This window comes from Zosterops lateralis, assembly GCF_965231275.1.
Source record: "Zosterops lateralis genome assembly, chromosome: Z".
Classification (NCBI taxonomy): Eukaryota; Metazoa; Chordata; class Aves; order Passeriformes; family Zosteropidae; genus Zosterops; species Zosterops lateralis.
In genome coordinates, this window is record NC_139800.1 from 76757803 (window position 1) to 76774116 (window position 16314).

Sequence of the window (16314 nt, forward strand, 5' to 3'; positions counted from 1 at the left end):
GGCTTTTAACACTGTTCGCATCATAGCTCATTATACTTTCTGCCTTCACTCATTTACTAAGGCTGTATTTCTGATGCCATAGATTCTCCTTGTTGAAAGTACAATTGAAAAATATTTTACACTTACCAACTGCTTTACCATATGAAAAAAAAGATGTTTCGTTTTTGGCATTTGATTTTTTTTCTCAGTTTACGGCCACATAGTTTAGTGGAAGTTGTTCCTGCCCACGGCAAGGGGGTGGAACAAATTAATCTTTAAGTCTCTTCCATTCACAAACCATTCAATATGATTCTATATTATATAATTCTGCATGTTTTTCTTTTACAAAAACAACAAAAGCAATGACATCGCCAAATAACTTTATACAGTAAACTGACCTTGTGCAAGCTATCCTGCAACTCAGAGCACTGCTTCAAAGAAAGGATAAACCACTGAAACAATGCTTCTAACAGCAAGCACAAAGGTATATTAGGAAAACAGCTGAATGTTCAAGTGATTTGAGCATTGCATTTACCTTTGGAGTGGGGCAGTTCTTGGACAAATGTCCTGGTCTTTTGCAGTTCCTACAAGTAACGTTTTTGTCAGCTGTGTAGTACCGCATGCTGCTGTGCCTCACGCCCGCATAGTTGGAGATCTGTGCCTGGTGAAACAGAGAGAGAAATGCATTTACCACTTGAGATTCTGTGCTTTGGGAACTGGGAATTATAAAGGTCACTGCTGGCAGTGATCCAGCAGAAATCTAATGTTTCACATGTACGATTTACACATCCAGGTTTGGAATGGGTAATTCTGTTGCAGAGAAACCTGCATTGTCTGGAAGAAAAGTTCTCACTTGAACTTCCACTTTGGACATTCTTTTTTGCTATTTAAAACTGCAGTTGTGAAGCTTTCCCTCAATTAGCCAAGATACTTTTACTCACTGTGCTATGTCACGACAAACTGAATTTTCTCCAAATCCCAAATATAATGAACATCAATTGCAAATGCAAGTTACATATTCCCCTGCACACATTAAGGCAAACTGCTTGGACAAAGTACAATGCTCTACAAGTCTGGATGAAATCTGCAATTTGCAATTGTAAAGAAAGACTTAAAAAGGAAAAAGGAAAAAAAAAAGAGAGAAGCTGGAAACAACTGTCTCACAGTGACCTCACACATACTTTCTGTGTAGGCAGCCAGAACTGAAAATCCTATCTACAACTGTCATTGCCTAGTAAACATCACAAGTTTAAAAAAAATACATGAAAATTTTTGATGAGTGAACAGGAGAGGTATAAAAATACCATTTCTCCTCAGAGAAAGAATTTGTTAATGTCACTCGATTGTACCATCTGTACTGGACATTGGCAAGAAAACGGGAAGGAGCTGGACACAGCAGCTGAAACTCACTTCTCCTGGATGCTCCAGCACCTTTTGCCTGGGAAGTCCAGGCTGCAGTGTCCCACGCTGCCCATGCATAGAGCCCAGGAAGGCTCCACACTCTGCTGCCTCCCAGTGCTGCCTGGGAAGGGGACCAGGCTGCCCTGAAACAGCTCTGAGGCTCCAAAGAGACCAGGAAGGAAAAGCTGATGTCCACCTTGTACAGTTTGTGGAAACACTTCAGCTCTTGGCATCCCTGTCCCTTCCTGCCTTTATGCCAGCCCCACCTCAAGAACTCCTTCCTCCTGTGGGAGAACACTGATAATCGTCCCACAAAAACACCACAGAGGGTTTTTTCAATCCCATTTACGTTATTCAGCTTGTTAATAAGCAACAAAGTAAAGAATTATAGAAAAAATTGTTTGTCTTTATTTACCTCTAAGTCTTTATGAGAGATGGACCAGTTCACATCATCTTTTCCTGAAAAACAAAATGAAAATTAATTATATTTAATTTATATTAATATTTTTCTATAATATATTCACCATAATGATTACTGCTGTTACTGAAACTGCTAACAGATTTTGATGTACTAAAGCAGAGAAACTAGTTCCATCTTCGGTAAAGGAAAGCTACTGACCCACTGGGCACCAGATTTGCCTCACTTGACTATCAGCACATGTGCACCTATTGGGAGTTTTTCTGACACCACACTCTTGTCCTGACCTCTGGGGTTTAAATTCAGGTGGGGATTTAATTCTTCCAGAGGTATGGGCTCCAAAGGTCCTGATTCCAGCCACTGGAGTTGTCTCTGCCTGTGTGTGTGGAGATGTGCAGCTCCAGCTCGGCAGCTGCAAGCGTGGGAGCACATGGAACAACAAGTTACTGCAGAGCATACACTTTTCCTCCTTGCAAATTCACCAAGTCTGTGTCTGCAGCCCTGCATCCTGACTGCTGTGTGCCAACACGACTGAGCATAACCTCAGACACTCAGACTGTAAGCTGAGCAAATCTATTTCCAAACAGGGTTTGGTAATGTGCAGTAAATCAGAAGGACACACTGAATTATCGACTGTCACGCCATAACCTTCTCACATGCAGCCTTTGGGCTGGCAGGAGCAAAAAGAAACAAACCAAGAAGGAAATGAAAGGGCAATAAGCTAAAGGAATAGGGATGCAGCTAGGGCTGTTAAAAATGCTGCATGTGAACACGGCTCAGCGCTCTGGCTGTGCACACACAGCTGTGCTCCCACAGCAGCTCCTCTCCTCTGCAGGAGGATCCACGTCAATGCAGGTGCTCACCTTACCTGTACTTTACAGCAGGCATGACAACCTGTGTGCAAATTAATCCTGCATTTTTGCAAACTTTTAAATGCAAACTGTCCCATCCTGATCCTGCACCTGAATCTGAGGCATCCAGGTCACTAACATGAATCACAACATTGTCACGATTTACAGACAGCAAAAATTTCTCCAATTTTGATTGTACTATTCATTTCTATTAGAAGGTGGATGACTACAAATTAAAATTATATCACCTATAATTTTATGTCTTCCTCTTAATTTACTGAAAAAAAGTCAGTAATTTTGGCTGAAGCATGTGATGTGTTATCGAGATACAAAGTATGTCACTCAGGTGCTTTAGAGCACAACACCTGCTTACTACTGTTCTTCATCCAGCAGCCAGGACTCACACCACATGTTTTCACCTGAACAACACCCTGAGGTATTTTTATTTTCAACACTTGCTCATGCCAACGACTCTCACCAAGACATTGATAACGCACTAACTGGCCAGTTAAAAGAGTGACGTGAATGATGCATGAACCTGAGTTGTGGCACACAAAGTGACTGCCACTGCCAGGACACCAGCACCCACCTGTGCTGTTACCCTGGTATCATTTGGGATCACAGGGAGCATGGATGGGACAGTGACATATCAAAACCCCTGGCAGGAGTGAGTTGTGGGTATACTCAAGAGAAAATCAATCCTTTTGAGGCCTGATTGTTAAAAAGTAAAGAAGCACTGTCATATTTGAGTGCATTATTTATGGCTTAAATGCCTGTTTAGGAAATTAATTAATAAAGAAAAAGGTATTTGTAATTCAAAGCTCTGCCTTGGCAGTCAGCACCGTAAGTGCCGTGTTGCACAGAAATGCACATGCAGAATGGTCACAGATCAAAATTACCAGCGAATTAACTCCTGTTAATCACTAGGCATGTCCTTCCTGAGGGCAAACCAACCAAGTTTCTCTTCTTCACTGTCAAAATCCCCAGCTTCACAGGGGAAAACCATGGTATAATGATTCAAATACTCCTAGTACAAGAAGCTAAAACCGCTCCACTCAGAAAATAAATATAAGAGCTTTAATGCTGAATGAAATATTACAACAAAATCTCCCTCTACTAAATCTGTTTGGTGATCTAAAAGTCAATTCTAATTCACAATAGATTGCATGAGGCTTTGTTTCCACACACAATAAATTCTTCAGACTGAAACACTTACGGAGAGTTTTGCTTCTGCAAGCAAGGTGATATTCTCCTGTAGAGACACACAGAAAAATCTGCAACAATTTCTCGCTGACCACAGTGTTTTGCCTAGCTCTAGATCACAAAATAAATCACAAAACTTTTATTAAATTGACAGATATCTCCCCTTCCTTCTGATTTTGTTTGCCCGTTTGGGTGAATTAAGTGTGTCCTGCAGGCAATCCCAGTGCCCTGTGGGTGGTTCCTGGCCACTACTGCACTGTCCTGGCTGTTCCCCGGGCTCACTCAGCAGCAGCAGCACCTTGATGTGTTGGGGTCCCCTTATGCCCTGCTCTCTGTAGCCTGCAGTCCTCATCACCTTCATTTTCCTCCTCCTCAGGCAGCCTCAGGCGGGGGCAGCCACCCCTAAGGGTGCAGCAGTAGCTTTGCCCCAGGGCAGGCAGACAGCTGGCACCCAAAATCAGCACAGAATGGATAAGAGACCACAGTTGGGTTCCCAACCCCCCGGGCTGCCTGAGGATGGTGCTTTCCCACCTCACAGACCACGACCTGAGGCTGGCAGGGCAGTTCTGGGCAGACACACGCTGTTTGCTGGGAGCTCCATCCTCGCAAAGCCTGGCACGACACCTGCACCTGGTGTCCTCCAAAACCATTGCCAGTACCACAACAGAGCACTTTATGCTTTTTTAAGGTGGGCATGCACACAGAAGGTGGATTTCTGCCTGATGGAAGGGCTGTAATTGCTTTATTTTTGCATTTGCTTCAGTTTTATTTTTGCTCCTCAGAATACAGCAGTTCAAAGACATTCAGAAAATCTCTGTCAAGATTTCCCCCTTTCTCTATGAAGAAGTTGCATTCATGAAACTTACTTAAGTTACTTACTTACTAAAGCTTTCTGTGAGTTAAATAAAATCAAGAACATCTTTGATATATTTGTGCTTTTAATCTTCCTCATCCTAATTTGTTAAATGCTCTCTCCTTTATAAGACTATATTAATTTCTACACTAAGTTTTTTATACTAAGATTAGGATGAATTCCTGTACTATGATGATATATATTTCTATACTAAAAACACAAGAGACATTACTGTATAAAGTTCTTGTATTTATACTTTGAGAAAATGGTATTGTCAAACTGCAGAACAGGGAAGAAGAGGATGTAAAATATACACCATTTATATGAAAATGGAAGCCCTGCACAAGGTTCTCCTTTTATCAAGTACCACATTTTGGCTGTCCTCTGCCACTGCACAATGGGATGAATAGCGAGCAACAGCTTTGCTTTTATTTAAAGAAAATTTTGAAAGATCATTGAGATTCACATGTATCCTTCCACCAGCATGAAAATGTAAATTTCTGAGCAGCGCTCAGGGTGAAGCCAGATTTAGGACCACTGTTCAATGTGCATTCAAACCTCCCCTCTTTCATCCCAGACAGGGAGAGGAGGGGAGGAGGGAGAAGGAGGACCAGCAGTCAAAACCTGAAATTGCCCAGAGGAACAATCTGCTTCCATGGAACAAAACACTGACTCAGAATAAACAATAAACGGTTCACAAAATTTTCTTATCTGCTGTGCTGCTCCACCAGAGACCCCAGCAGCTGATCAGGCTGCCCTGGCCAGGCAGGGCAGGGCACTGCTGGGCACGGGCTGTGACTCACCCCAAAATCACACTCGTGTTTCCCTCATCAAGGCTGTGAGAAAACACATCCTTACACAAGCTGGGCCGGCCCTGCAAGAGTTTGTGTCATCACCTTCTTCAACAACAGAGAAGCTGCAGAGCATGGACATCACACTTTGAAAATAAACCACTAAATTTCCCAAAAGAAGGAGGCAAGTGGTCATATGCCCCCCTCCTTCTAACTGGAAAATACATGATGAGATGTATTTTATTTATTTTATTTTGTTTTATGATCAGCCCAGTGAAAGAGGAACTCCGAGCTGTGGCACAATGATACATGGCCTGAAGGGCAAATACATTTCAAAGCTGGGCTTTAAAAATTGGATTTTGACTGCTAATTAATATAGCATATTACAGAATAGAGAACTCTAATTATATTCTACTGAACGATCTCCATGGCAAGAACTGTTTCAGACATATCTCTGAACAATATTTACCATGCCAGGACACAGCTTCTGCTGCTAGTGCAAGAGCATTTTAAAATTATAAGCCTCAAAATCCCTAAAAATCACAAGATCTGTAAGAATCTCACATTGTGACGTATTGCATATATCTGAAAATTCCTGATTATGTGTGACCCGAAGTGATTCAAGTCTTACAGTAATGCAGGTTGCTATAATGAGTCTCACATTTTCTATGCCCAAGTAGCCCTTCTCACAAAAGAAAAAGGAAGGACAGTATGCTGGCACAGCAGCCCAGCACTGTCCTGAAATAGAAATCGAGGTGGCCTCCCAACACCAGGTTTTGTAAAGCACAGGAATTTGGGTGGCTTAGGACCAGGACACACTGTACATCATTCCCTTCCAGCAGAGGTATTCCAGGAGCACACAGATAAATATGTGTGTGTGTCTGCAGGGCCCTGTCTGTGAGTCTGTGCATGTTTATGTGTGTGCACGTGTGTATGCACAGCCCCCACACCCATCTCACTGGGCATTTGGCCTGCTGCTGACCAGACACCACGGAGAAGAAGCTGGTCCTGCTTGTGCTGGCTGAACCTCCCACTCCAGCAGCTCCAGGTCCATCCCAGCAGGGACCCCTCCCCGCAGTAGGTGCTCCATGGCCATGGGGTTGCAGCCCCCTCTGCACACCCCAGCTGCTCACAGCAGCCCCTTGGAGGGGAAAAGCATCAACCCTGGTGTGTTTTTCTTAAGACATTTCTAGGGATTTCTCAACTCTTCCCTGATAACAAAGAGATGATTTACTTAAAAACAAAACACCTGCTGTTTAATGGAATACCTGTCAATATCTCTTTAAGACAGCTTTAAAAGAGATCCATAACTCCCACAGGGAAATCAGTCGATGGAATTGTTGACAGAAGTTCAATTTGAGACATTTTCTCATGGCAAAAAAAGGCTCTCTTGCCTCTCCCCTTCATACCTAAAATTATGTATGTGCCAGTAATGCGCACAAGTTTTGGCAGTAGAGAAATCCCTGCAACGCTTATTTTTAGCAACCTTTATCTGCCATTTTTGAAAAGCATCGCAAAATCCAACAAACAACACTCAACCCATTCTGAAATGAATTAAAATGTAAGCACTTGACTGAAACAAAGGCAGAGTTGGCCAAAAGCAAGCCAGAGTTCAAACAGGAAAAGAAACTCACACACCTCTGAGCAGCCCTGCAAATGCGGGAAAACCCCCCCAGGAGCTGTAAAAGTTACTTTAAACAAACTTCAGCAGCTATGACCCATGGGGGAAGACTTAACCATGATTGCCAGAGAGGAAAGGTCTGGCAGTTGGAGTAGGACTGGTGCTCTAATCCCCCAGCAGCGTGTCTGCTGATGGGGCCCCATGGCTGGGCAGGGGTGGCCACTCCAGGGACATCACAGACCACGGAGCACAACACAGATGGAGTCAAGATTACCTAACCAGGCAGAGACGTATTTTTGGTGTTAAAGCAGACATTAATAAATACAGAAATCACTGCAGTGTTGGTGCATCCTGCCTCTCTACTGGGAGTCAGGTCCCCGATACCACATTTTGGCTCCGTTATCCCCAAACACCCTCTGCAATGACCTGTCCTGCACCCCCTCCACACACCTGCACTGCCCGTCTGTGTCTCCCTCAGCTCCATTTATTCCCCCAGCTCTGTGTGGGTAAAGCGCCTCATGTACCAAGTGGGAATAAAAATGTGCAGTGAACAAAGCAAAAGACAATTCCGTAAATCATATTTTTGTGGAAGATGTGTACCACCAAACTGCTGAAATGCAGGGATACATGCTAAACATGAACATGTAGGGTGCCCTTTCCATTATGTAAGTATGCATAATTTCCTGTCAGTTTTCTGTCTGTGCTGTAAGACTGCTTCCTTCAGCACTGGCCACTGCTGGCCATGTTAATTCACAAAACTCAGCGGCTCATGATTTTCAAAGCTTAGCGCAACATTTGCAGAACAAAGTAGGTTTTTCTCTCTTTTTGGTGGGTACAAGTATGGGGACCACAGGAACAGTTAAATTCATGGCATGGTTGGTCTACCACACAGTCGGGGGAATTCTTTAAATAGAGCCTGTCACTCTCTTTGCCCATCAATGGGATTTCCTTCTCAAACTGCTGATTCGTTCAGGTACACAACAGAGGAAATTTCAGTTAACCTTTGTTTCACCCCGGGGAAAAATCTGTCTGAAAAGTATAAAGTGAATAGATTAAAAAAAAAAAAAAAAAGAAAAAAAGAAAGAAAAGCTGCAGGGTTATTCTTCCTAGTGTTCACAGCAGTCAAAGTTAAACAGAGAAAAGGAGGCAAACATGAACATTTTATTCCCACCAGAGAATAAGGTATAATATATGATTTAGAAATCCCATTGTCTATACTGTGATTTCTAATTTAGAGAAGGAAAGGCTGAACACAAATCTATTGTTCTCATCGGGTGCATCAAGATTTCACTTTTTGACTATTTTCTATATGACTGAAAAGGGAATAATACTTTACTTTGAAGAGAAACCCTTTTTAACTATTTGATTGAGTTGTTCGAAATACCTTTTAGATTCCAGCAATCCTTGGTGAAGAGAAAAATAATAAATACTAACTCGGAATTACATGTGAGAAAATGAAAACAGGGATAAAACCAAAAGTACAGTAATAAAATAAAGGGAAAATTCAGGGTTTGTTACTGCCAAAAAGCATCTTAGACTGGTCTAAGTGAATCATAAAACCCCCCATTTTGAGATAGAATTATAATTTCAAAACAGGAATAATAATTTTCAGTTTCTAGTGTCATTCATCTGACAAGGTGTCTGCAGCATTTGCTGTGGTAACACACATGCAGACCTATGCCCAACAAGCCTCTGCAGAACAGACAGATGGACAGACAGACATGGAGCTCGGGAGCATGGCCAGGGCCTGGGTGTGCAGGGCTGTGAGGTCTGCGAGGCCTCAGCTCCAGTGGCAGAGATATCCTGAGATGCCTTATGGGATCAATAGGTTGCCAAGGACTGATTCAGCATCACAGAGACAATTTCTGTGTTGAAGTGACTGTGATTTTGTCAGGGCTGCACAGCCCTTCCCCAGGCAGGTCATGGTGGGGGCCAGGGCTGTGGCAGCTCTGGGGAACCTTCACCTCTTAATCAGCTGGTGGAGAGGGGTGTCTGTGGCAGTGTCAGCTGCTGGAGCCTGCCAGCCCAGCCCGGGCACGCTGCTCTGGGGATTTGCATGGATCCTGCACAGCTGGATACAATGGTTAACTGCAGAGACATGAGCCTGAGGAAGAGCCTCACTTCACTCCTCACCGTTTACAGAAGATCAACAGTTGTGTCTCCTTTGCCAGCACATTGCATCTTTTCTCACCAGCACAAAAATGGATGAAATATAAATAGAAATAAAAAAGAGACAACGAAGTCCACAGAACCTTGCACTGGCGGTGTCTGATCTGCCAAACTCCCTGTGGCTAAAAGGAAGCCGTGTAAGGTATGTGCCAACAATGTGACGTGTCTCCCTGCAATGAAATCCAGATTTAAAGCTTCTTGGAAATTAATTGCTTCTTGGAAATTCAATGCTTCAGTTGAATCACAAACCTAAAACCATTCACCAGTAGCTGCATCCTGGAGAAACAGCACGGCTCTCTTGATGCTGCCATAAACAATAAAATAGGAAAATAATCCCCGAGTTGGAATAATATTGATGTAGATGAATATCTGAAATTCGTCAAGCTTAATTGGGGATCTTAACTTTTTCTATGAAATTCCCAAAATCTTTAACCCAGGAAAAAATAAATCACATTTCAATGCAGGCTGAGTGCCAGTCTTTGGGTATGGGCCAGAATTTTGGTTCAACTTTCCTTCATGCTGATAAATGGCCCATTGGGCAAAGGCAAACTAAATCATCCCAGCTCTGGTGATTCCTTCCCATCCTCACACTCAGACCAGGCTCCCAGCTATTGGAACATGAGGGGGACCACCACAGGGTGTCTGGGAGGAGACAGACCCAAAACAGCTCTGAAGGTGGTAGTTCTCAGCACTTCCATCTTTTCCTGGGAGGATTCAAATGAGTTCCAGACAAAAGGATTCCCAAAGAGCCTGGACAGAGTCAGGATGTGGGAAATTGCATTACTCTGAGAGCAGAACTGTAGTTTGAGCTGATGCCGATATGGAAACACAGGGTAGGTGAAATTCCTAGTTTTCCATTTTGGTCCTCCTGACTATTATAGCAGTAGGAATCATAAGCAGGAGGTTCCTCAAGAATAGTCATACTGAGCAGAATACTTCTCCAATTTGGGTAACAGAAATTAACACCACCTCACAGACTTGCCACCAATCCATTTCAAGAAATGTCTCCATCAGCCACGTACCCTGGGTGCCCCTACACATCAAGTCTTCTTCAAACTTGAGCCTTCCAAGAAAAGAGAGGAGTGATGTAGTAACACAGGACTGCTGACAGTGATTGGAAACAAGACACTGATGCATCTGAGGATGTGCAAGAGCACAGATGCTCCGTGAGAAGAAAGCTCCAGCATTAAGCACTCTGCTCTCATTTGGTCTTCCTGGGCTTTTATGACCTTACCACCACAGGCAAACCCTTTAGTCCATCCCTGAAACACTTCTACAGCAGGAAGCATTTGGAAGATCTTCTCAAAACCTTGATCATGGTTTGTAAAGCATTTACCAAGATGGTGCAGTTGTCTTCCAAGAGTCACTACCACAGAAAACTGGTGGGTCCTAGCACAGATGAGGCTCTGCTCTCAAACTGCCACAAAGGACTGTAGATATTTAGAACATAAAAGCAGCAAACAAACAGCACCAGCATCTGGTGCCTGAAGGTCACATGTCTTGAGACTGGCCTTATGCCGGGCTCTGTGGGGTGGAGATTCCAATGCTGCAAAGAATGAGAAAGTACACTATGTCCTTTTCCATTGCAGTGCTAATTTTTTGGTGTTACTTTTTTCACATGAAAAAGACATCCTTTTCTTTGGAACAGAAAACAACTGGAATGAACATCTCAACATCAGTCTTCTGCTCAAAATGGAAAACACTTTCGCAGAAATGTCATTCTGTTCTTAGAGGTGATGAAAAATGAAGTGGCCTTGCCAAAGAACTCCTAAATTTCACTGACTACAACAGTTCTGTCTTTGCAACAAGGACCACAGCAGAAAAGATGTCGCTCTCTTTTCTTATTTTTCTTTCCGAAGAAAAGTGGGAAAATAGAAATGTTCTCCCTATAATCAGCAAATAACAATTCTCAGTGAGAGTATTCAGTTTTTGCTTGTTTAAAAATTTCTCAATGCTGCAAGGAGATAAAATGAATCTGAGACCCCAATTTCATCTCTGTTTCCCACGTATACTGGCGCAGCAGTCTCAACAGTGGGGTGCAGACACTCCAGGAGCAGGGAGGGTATTCCACTGCAGCATGGGAAGATAATGCTTTTTTTACCATTAATAAATAAAACAAAACAGTTTTTAAAAATAGCGTATACTTGATCTTTCTCTCATTATTTTTTACTTTCTGTTTTGTGCGTGCCGTATAACCGCAATTGACACTTCAATGGTGGGGTCAAAAGCACCTCCTACAATGCTAAAGACATAGTTATTTATACTTTGATCATTTGTCTCTGTGGTTTTGGTTTCTTTTCTGTTTGTTTGTTAGGCTTTTTTCTCCCCTTTTTTTTCCTTACACAGATACCACATTAATAGGAAAATCCCTCTCACTGCTACCAAAAAGCAACTCTTTTTTAAAGTATACTGCTATAATGAACAAAACTTTCTTCTATATCTACTAAATTTAGGCCCTCTAGCAGTATGAGCTTTTCATACACTTTGGAGCTGCACCTCTTGCCCAGGAGCTGCCAGGCAGGAGGCCAGGAGGGATGTGATCAGCACCACAGTGGGTGCTGCTCAACTGTTTTCACAGCCTGCGACATGCCCGAGACACAGAACAGAACACAGGGACTAGGAGAGCTCACATGTCTATACTTGATTTTAAGCATTTGAATTCTGAGAATTTAACAAGCCTTTACTGAAAATGAATTGGACAACAGCAGTACTGAATAGTTAACCTGCTTATAATTAGTTTTAAAACAGCACTTAGGATATTTCATATCACTTCTTCCTGACATTGGTATAAATGGAAGGCATATTATATGCTAGCTCTTCCTACCTAAATTCAGATACTGCAAACCTCAACTTTTTGCTGTTATAGTAGGAAAATGTTATGCATTTCTTTTTTTTTTTTTCATTTAATTTATAACCTTTTGCTTCTTTTTTGTTTCAATGTTGATTTTTAAATAGCAGTATTCTTTAAAATATGCAGTTATTTACTTCATGTGACTGAGCTGAAGTGAATGTGAAATATTTGTATTAGTCCAAGAAGGCTGATGCACATCAAAAGTTGTGATTTAAGTCACTCCTTTCTGATAAAGACTCAGTCATCTGAACAGTTCTGCCCGTGTACCTCAGGTGAAAGTCCCTTACACTGCTGCAGAATCACAGTTCTACTTCACAATGGACTAAATACAGTTTCTATATCACAAATACCTGAAAATTTTTGATTCAGGTTTTCCCCCTTCATCTGGACAAGAGGAAGGAATGTCTGAACCCATGACTGAAGGGCTGGTTGCAAAGCGGATCCTGCTTCTACCTAGCAACACTGGGAAAAAAAACAACCAGTCCTATCACTGAAAAAAATCACCAAGGCCTCATTTAAAATGTGCAATCAACCAGATTTCCTGAGCAGGGTGGTAGCTTGTCAGTCCTTTAAACAAATAATGCAGACACTCTCTCTAACTCGCACCATCTTTCACTGGGCTGTGGGCAGGGAGGAGGGAGACAAGAAAAGCGATGGAACACAAGATCGATGTTCCAAGCCTACGGCCAGGGCACAGGAGCCACCACAGCTCACATGGGTCAGCCCTGTTCCTAAAGTCCTGAGGAGCTGGGAAGGGGGAACATATGGCTAATGTTAGGAGAGATACCCCTGAAGGGAGCTGGCACCATTTCACACTAAACATCAGAAAAGCCTGACGAGGCTGAGAACACCCAACTGTGTCCCTGCCTGTGGACAAGGGTGTTCCCTTGAGAACCAGGGAACAGGGGACCAGGGTGCAGGGGGTACCACTGTGGTGGCCCCACTGGTGTTCCCCCAGGCTGTCCAAAGACAAGTCCTGCCCTGCTTGGCAAGTCTCCACAGTGGGATGACCCCAAACTGGGACGATGCCACTGCTGTGCATTCACCAAACACTGCGCTGCCAGAGACTGCACCAGTTCTGGTGGCTGGGTGCCAGATCCAGCCCAGGATCTCTTCACCTGAGCCTGAAGGAAACCACATCTGCTGGAAGCTGATGTGGAGCAGCCTAAGGAAGCAGCCTGAGGAGGGGCTGGGCCAGCACTGCCTGTCCTGCTGAGGAGCAGCATTTCAGCCAGTGGCTCACAGGAATGTGCCAGCACGGAGATGAGCACGCAGCAAAGCCACCACACACACCTAATTCTGTCAGCTGTGAGCTGCTACGAGGGCTGGCCTTGATGCCAAGACATTGTGGTTTAGGAAAAATAATCCAAATCTTGACTGCCAATTAAAAATCAGAGTTAGAGATTTCTTCCCACACATTTACCTCCTTAATTCAGGCCAAGACCAGAGGCAGGAAACTCCCAAAATGTTGTGCATTCCGGATGACAGTAAGGCCCTCTGCTGAGTACAATCTCAAATTATTTTATTTCATGTGCATGACATATGAGCAATAAAGAAATCCTGGGATGCTCAAGTTAGCATCTCCTTTTGCCATAGGTTAGTGATTCAGATGATTCAATATGACTGAAATCAGACATGTATTTTGCATGTACTACATAAGTCTGAAAAGCAGATACTAATTTTCAAAAAAATGTGACAAAAGTACATTTGAGATGCATTATTTCTACACTTGCTTTCATTTACATCTGTGTTTGTATAAGATCAACAAAATCCAAGATGCACTAGGAAAGATGTGATTACATTATTATTATTTTTTTAACAGAGGTGCAGAGGGAAGCATAGGGAAAGATAATCTGCAATTTGTTACCCAGCAGATCTTCAAATGGTTTCAAAAAATGAAAATTAGGTACAAATGTAATAAACGACCTACTCAACATAAATGCAGGCAAGTAAACACATTATTTAAAGCAAACAAATTACATCACTCACAAGGAACATTCAGAATCTGGAAAACAAGTGGGACAACTATTTAATCTGAGAGAGGAATGCACAGCTAGCCTCCCTCTTTTAGAAATATAAAGAATGATAAATTCACTGGTTGCCTGAAAAGAACATATCTCAGGAGCTGTAGAAACACTGATTTCCTTTTTTGCCATTGTCTCTGACAACACGCTCTTTGAATTACACACCTGCCTCCAGCCTTCATTATTTCAGTTTCATTATAATGAAGATTATACTTTTGACTTCCAAGGCTGCTGCTTTGACAAAGCCCTGCAAAACCTCCCTTTCCCTTGCAATCTGACAGTGCCATAACAAGAACTACAAACAATTCTGCCACAAATAGGATGTTTTACCCACAGCACCCTAACCTGCCACCACACAAAAAAGGAGTGCTGTGGAGAACCCAGGTGTCATCACTGCAGGTGCCACCACTGCCACAGATATCAACATAAGTGCTCAGACTGGAACATCTCAGTGACCAAAGCAGGGAACAAACAAGTGGAGAATGGGAGCTGCTTAATCATAGACAATATTTGCCCTGGTAAAAATGTCCAGAAGTGATGAAATATCCAAAATTACCACTTTTAAATTCAAATATCCAATTTTTAAGTGAAATTTGAGTCATCTTTTAAAGTGAAATTTGAGTCATCTGGCAGCCTGTGTGGGGACTGCCTGTGTGACTGACATCATACAAATGCCAGCACCAGGATGCTTCCATGTGGCCCTGTGGCAGACGGTGCTCTTGTGGTGACTAATGGGGACAGAACAGAACACCAAGGACACAGCAGAGGCTGGGTTGTGATCCCCCAGGTGTGCCCATCACCCTCTGGCCCACAGAGGCCTGGCTGGCACCCAGTGACAGTGGAGGTGCTCTGGATGTGCAGGTGCTGTCACTGATGGCTCTGCACCAGGCACTGAGTAGCACAGCTGGATCTGGGCTGGACGTTGGGCAGCACATCTGGTTCTGCATTGAGCACTGGGCAGCACAGCTGGCTCTGCACCAGACACCAGGAGGCACAGCTGGTTCTGTACTGGATGCTGGGCAGCACAGCTGGCTTGGCACCACATGTTGGGCGGCACAGCTGGTTCTACACTGAATGCTGTGTGGCACAGCTGGCTCCACATCTGCCCCTTCCAGACCTGTCCCGAGGTACCAGGTGCCCTGGACTGCACCCAGGGCTGCTCTCTGTGGCCACAGCTGCTGCTGGCACGTGCTGAGGGATGGCTGCTGGGCACCAGTGAATTTTCAGTGCTGACAGTCTCGTGCTTTTACTCAAGGCTTCTGCTTGTATTTGCTCTTTCAAAGAGTATTTCACCTGAGTTAAAATTGCCAGCAGCTATGGTTTCAAAAAAAAAATCAGTAGGGCTGCTGGTGTTTAAAAGTAAAAGTGACATTCAACTATTTTGTCAGGAACACATTTTACCTGCTGTGATGTGCCACTTGGTTAGACCAAAGGAGGTACCATGGCAAACCCCCGGGGCCCTTCTGGGCACAGTTTCCAAAGCTTTTGCACATGCCTGCAGTCTTTATTCATGTTGAATTACATAAGCTCCTTTTTTTCCCCTCTTCTTTTTCTTTTTTTTTTTTTTTTATTTAGCTATTCATGCACTCAGACAAATGTTAAAAAATTAAGTTTCTGTAAACACAGTGTTATCTTAATAAGTTCAAATATTATTAGACTATTCCCCGGGGGAAGAAAAGCAATATGTTCCAAAGCAAGTGGCTGTATATTTTGCAGAAGGTGGCTACTCTGAAATTAAGAAATGCAAATGATTCTACAGTTTGTGTGCCTCAAAGTAAAAATACTGATATTAAATTTTAAAAAGGTAGCATGAGACATTGCTGCTTACGCCAGAGCATCGGGAGGATGCCAAGGGACCCAGAGCGATCCCGGGTCTGGGGTTTTCAATGGCACAGACTAGTGATCACAGGATGCTGGTGATACTCTCCAGTTACCCCTGGCAACCCTTCTCAACTGTAACGATGCTGCCCCACAATAGCTTTCACTGGGCAGCTTTCTCTTCACTTAGCTGAATGCTCTGGGACCATCTGTGTCGGAAAGCATAAAAGGCCAGCCTGCCTGTGGGCCCGTCACTCTGAACACCACCTCTCTGACCCCGATTAAATACAACTTTCAATCCCTTTTGTCCTCCCTGTTGACTTCTCCTATTAAGG

At 43.4% G+C, this 16314-nt stretch overlaps 1 protein-coding gene across 2 annotated transcripts in view; it reads right to left on the minus strand.

Annotated features, from left to right (window-relative positions):
* The window catches only part of ZCCHC7 (zinc finger CCHC-type containing 7), an 86179-nt gene that overhangs the window by 28930 nt on the left and 40935 nt on the right, over nt 1–16314 (minus strand). For both annotated transcript variants that reach the window (XM_083883823.1, XM_083883824.1), the window contains exons 5-6: nt 1796–1839; nt 515–640 (exon numbers count right to left, since the gene is read on the minus strand). In XM_083883823.1, coding sequence (XP_083739949.1) covers nt 515–640; nt 1796–1839 — 170 coding nt within the window. The remainder of the gene's footprint in view (nt 1–514; nt 641–1795; nt 1840–16314) is intronic.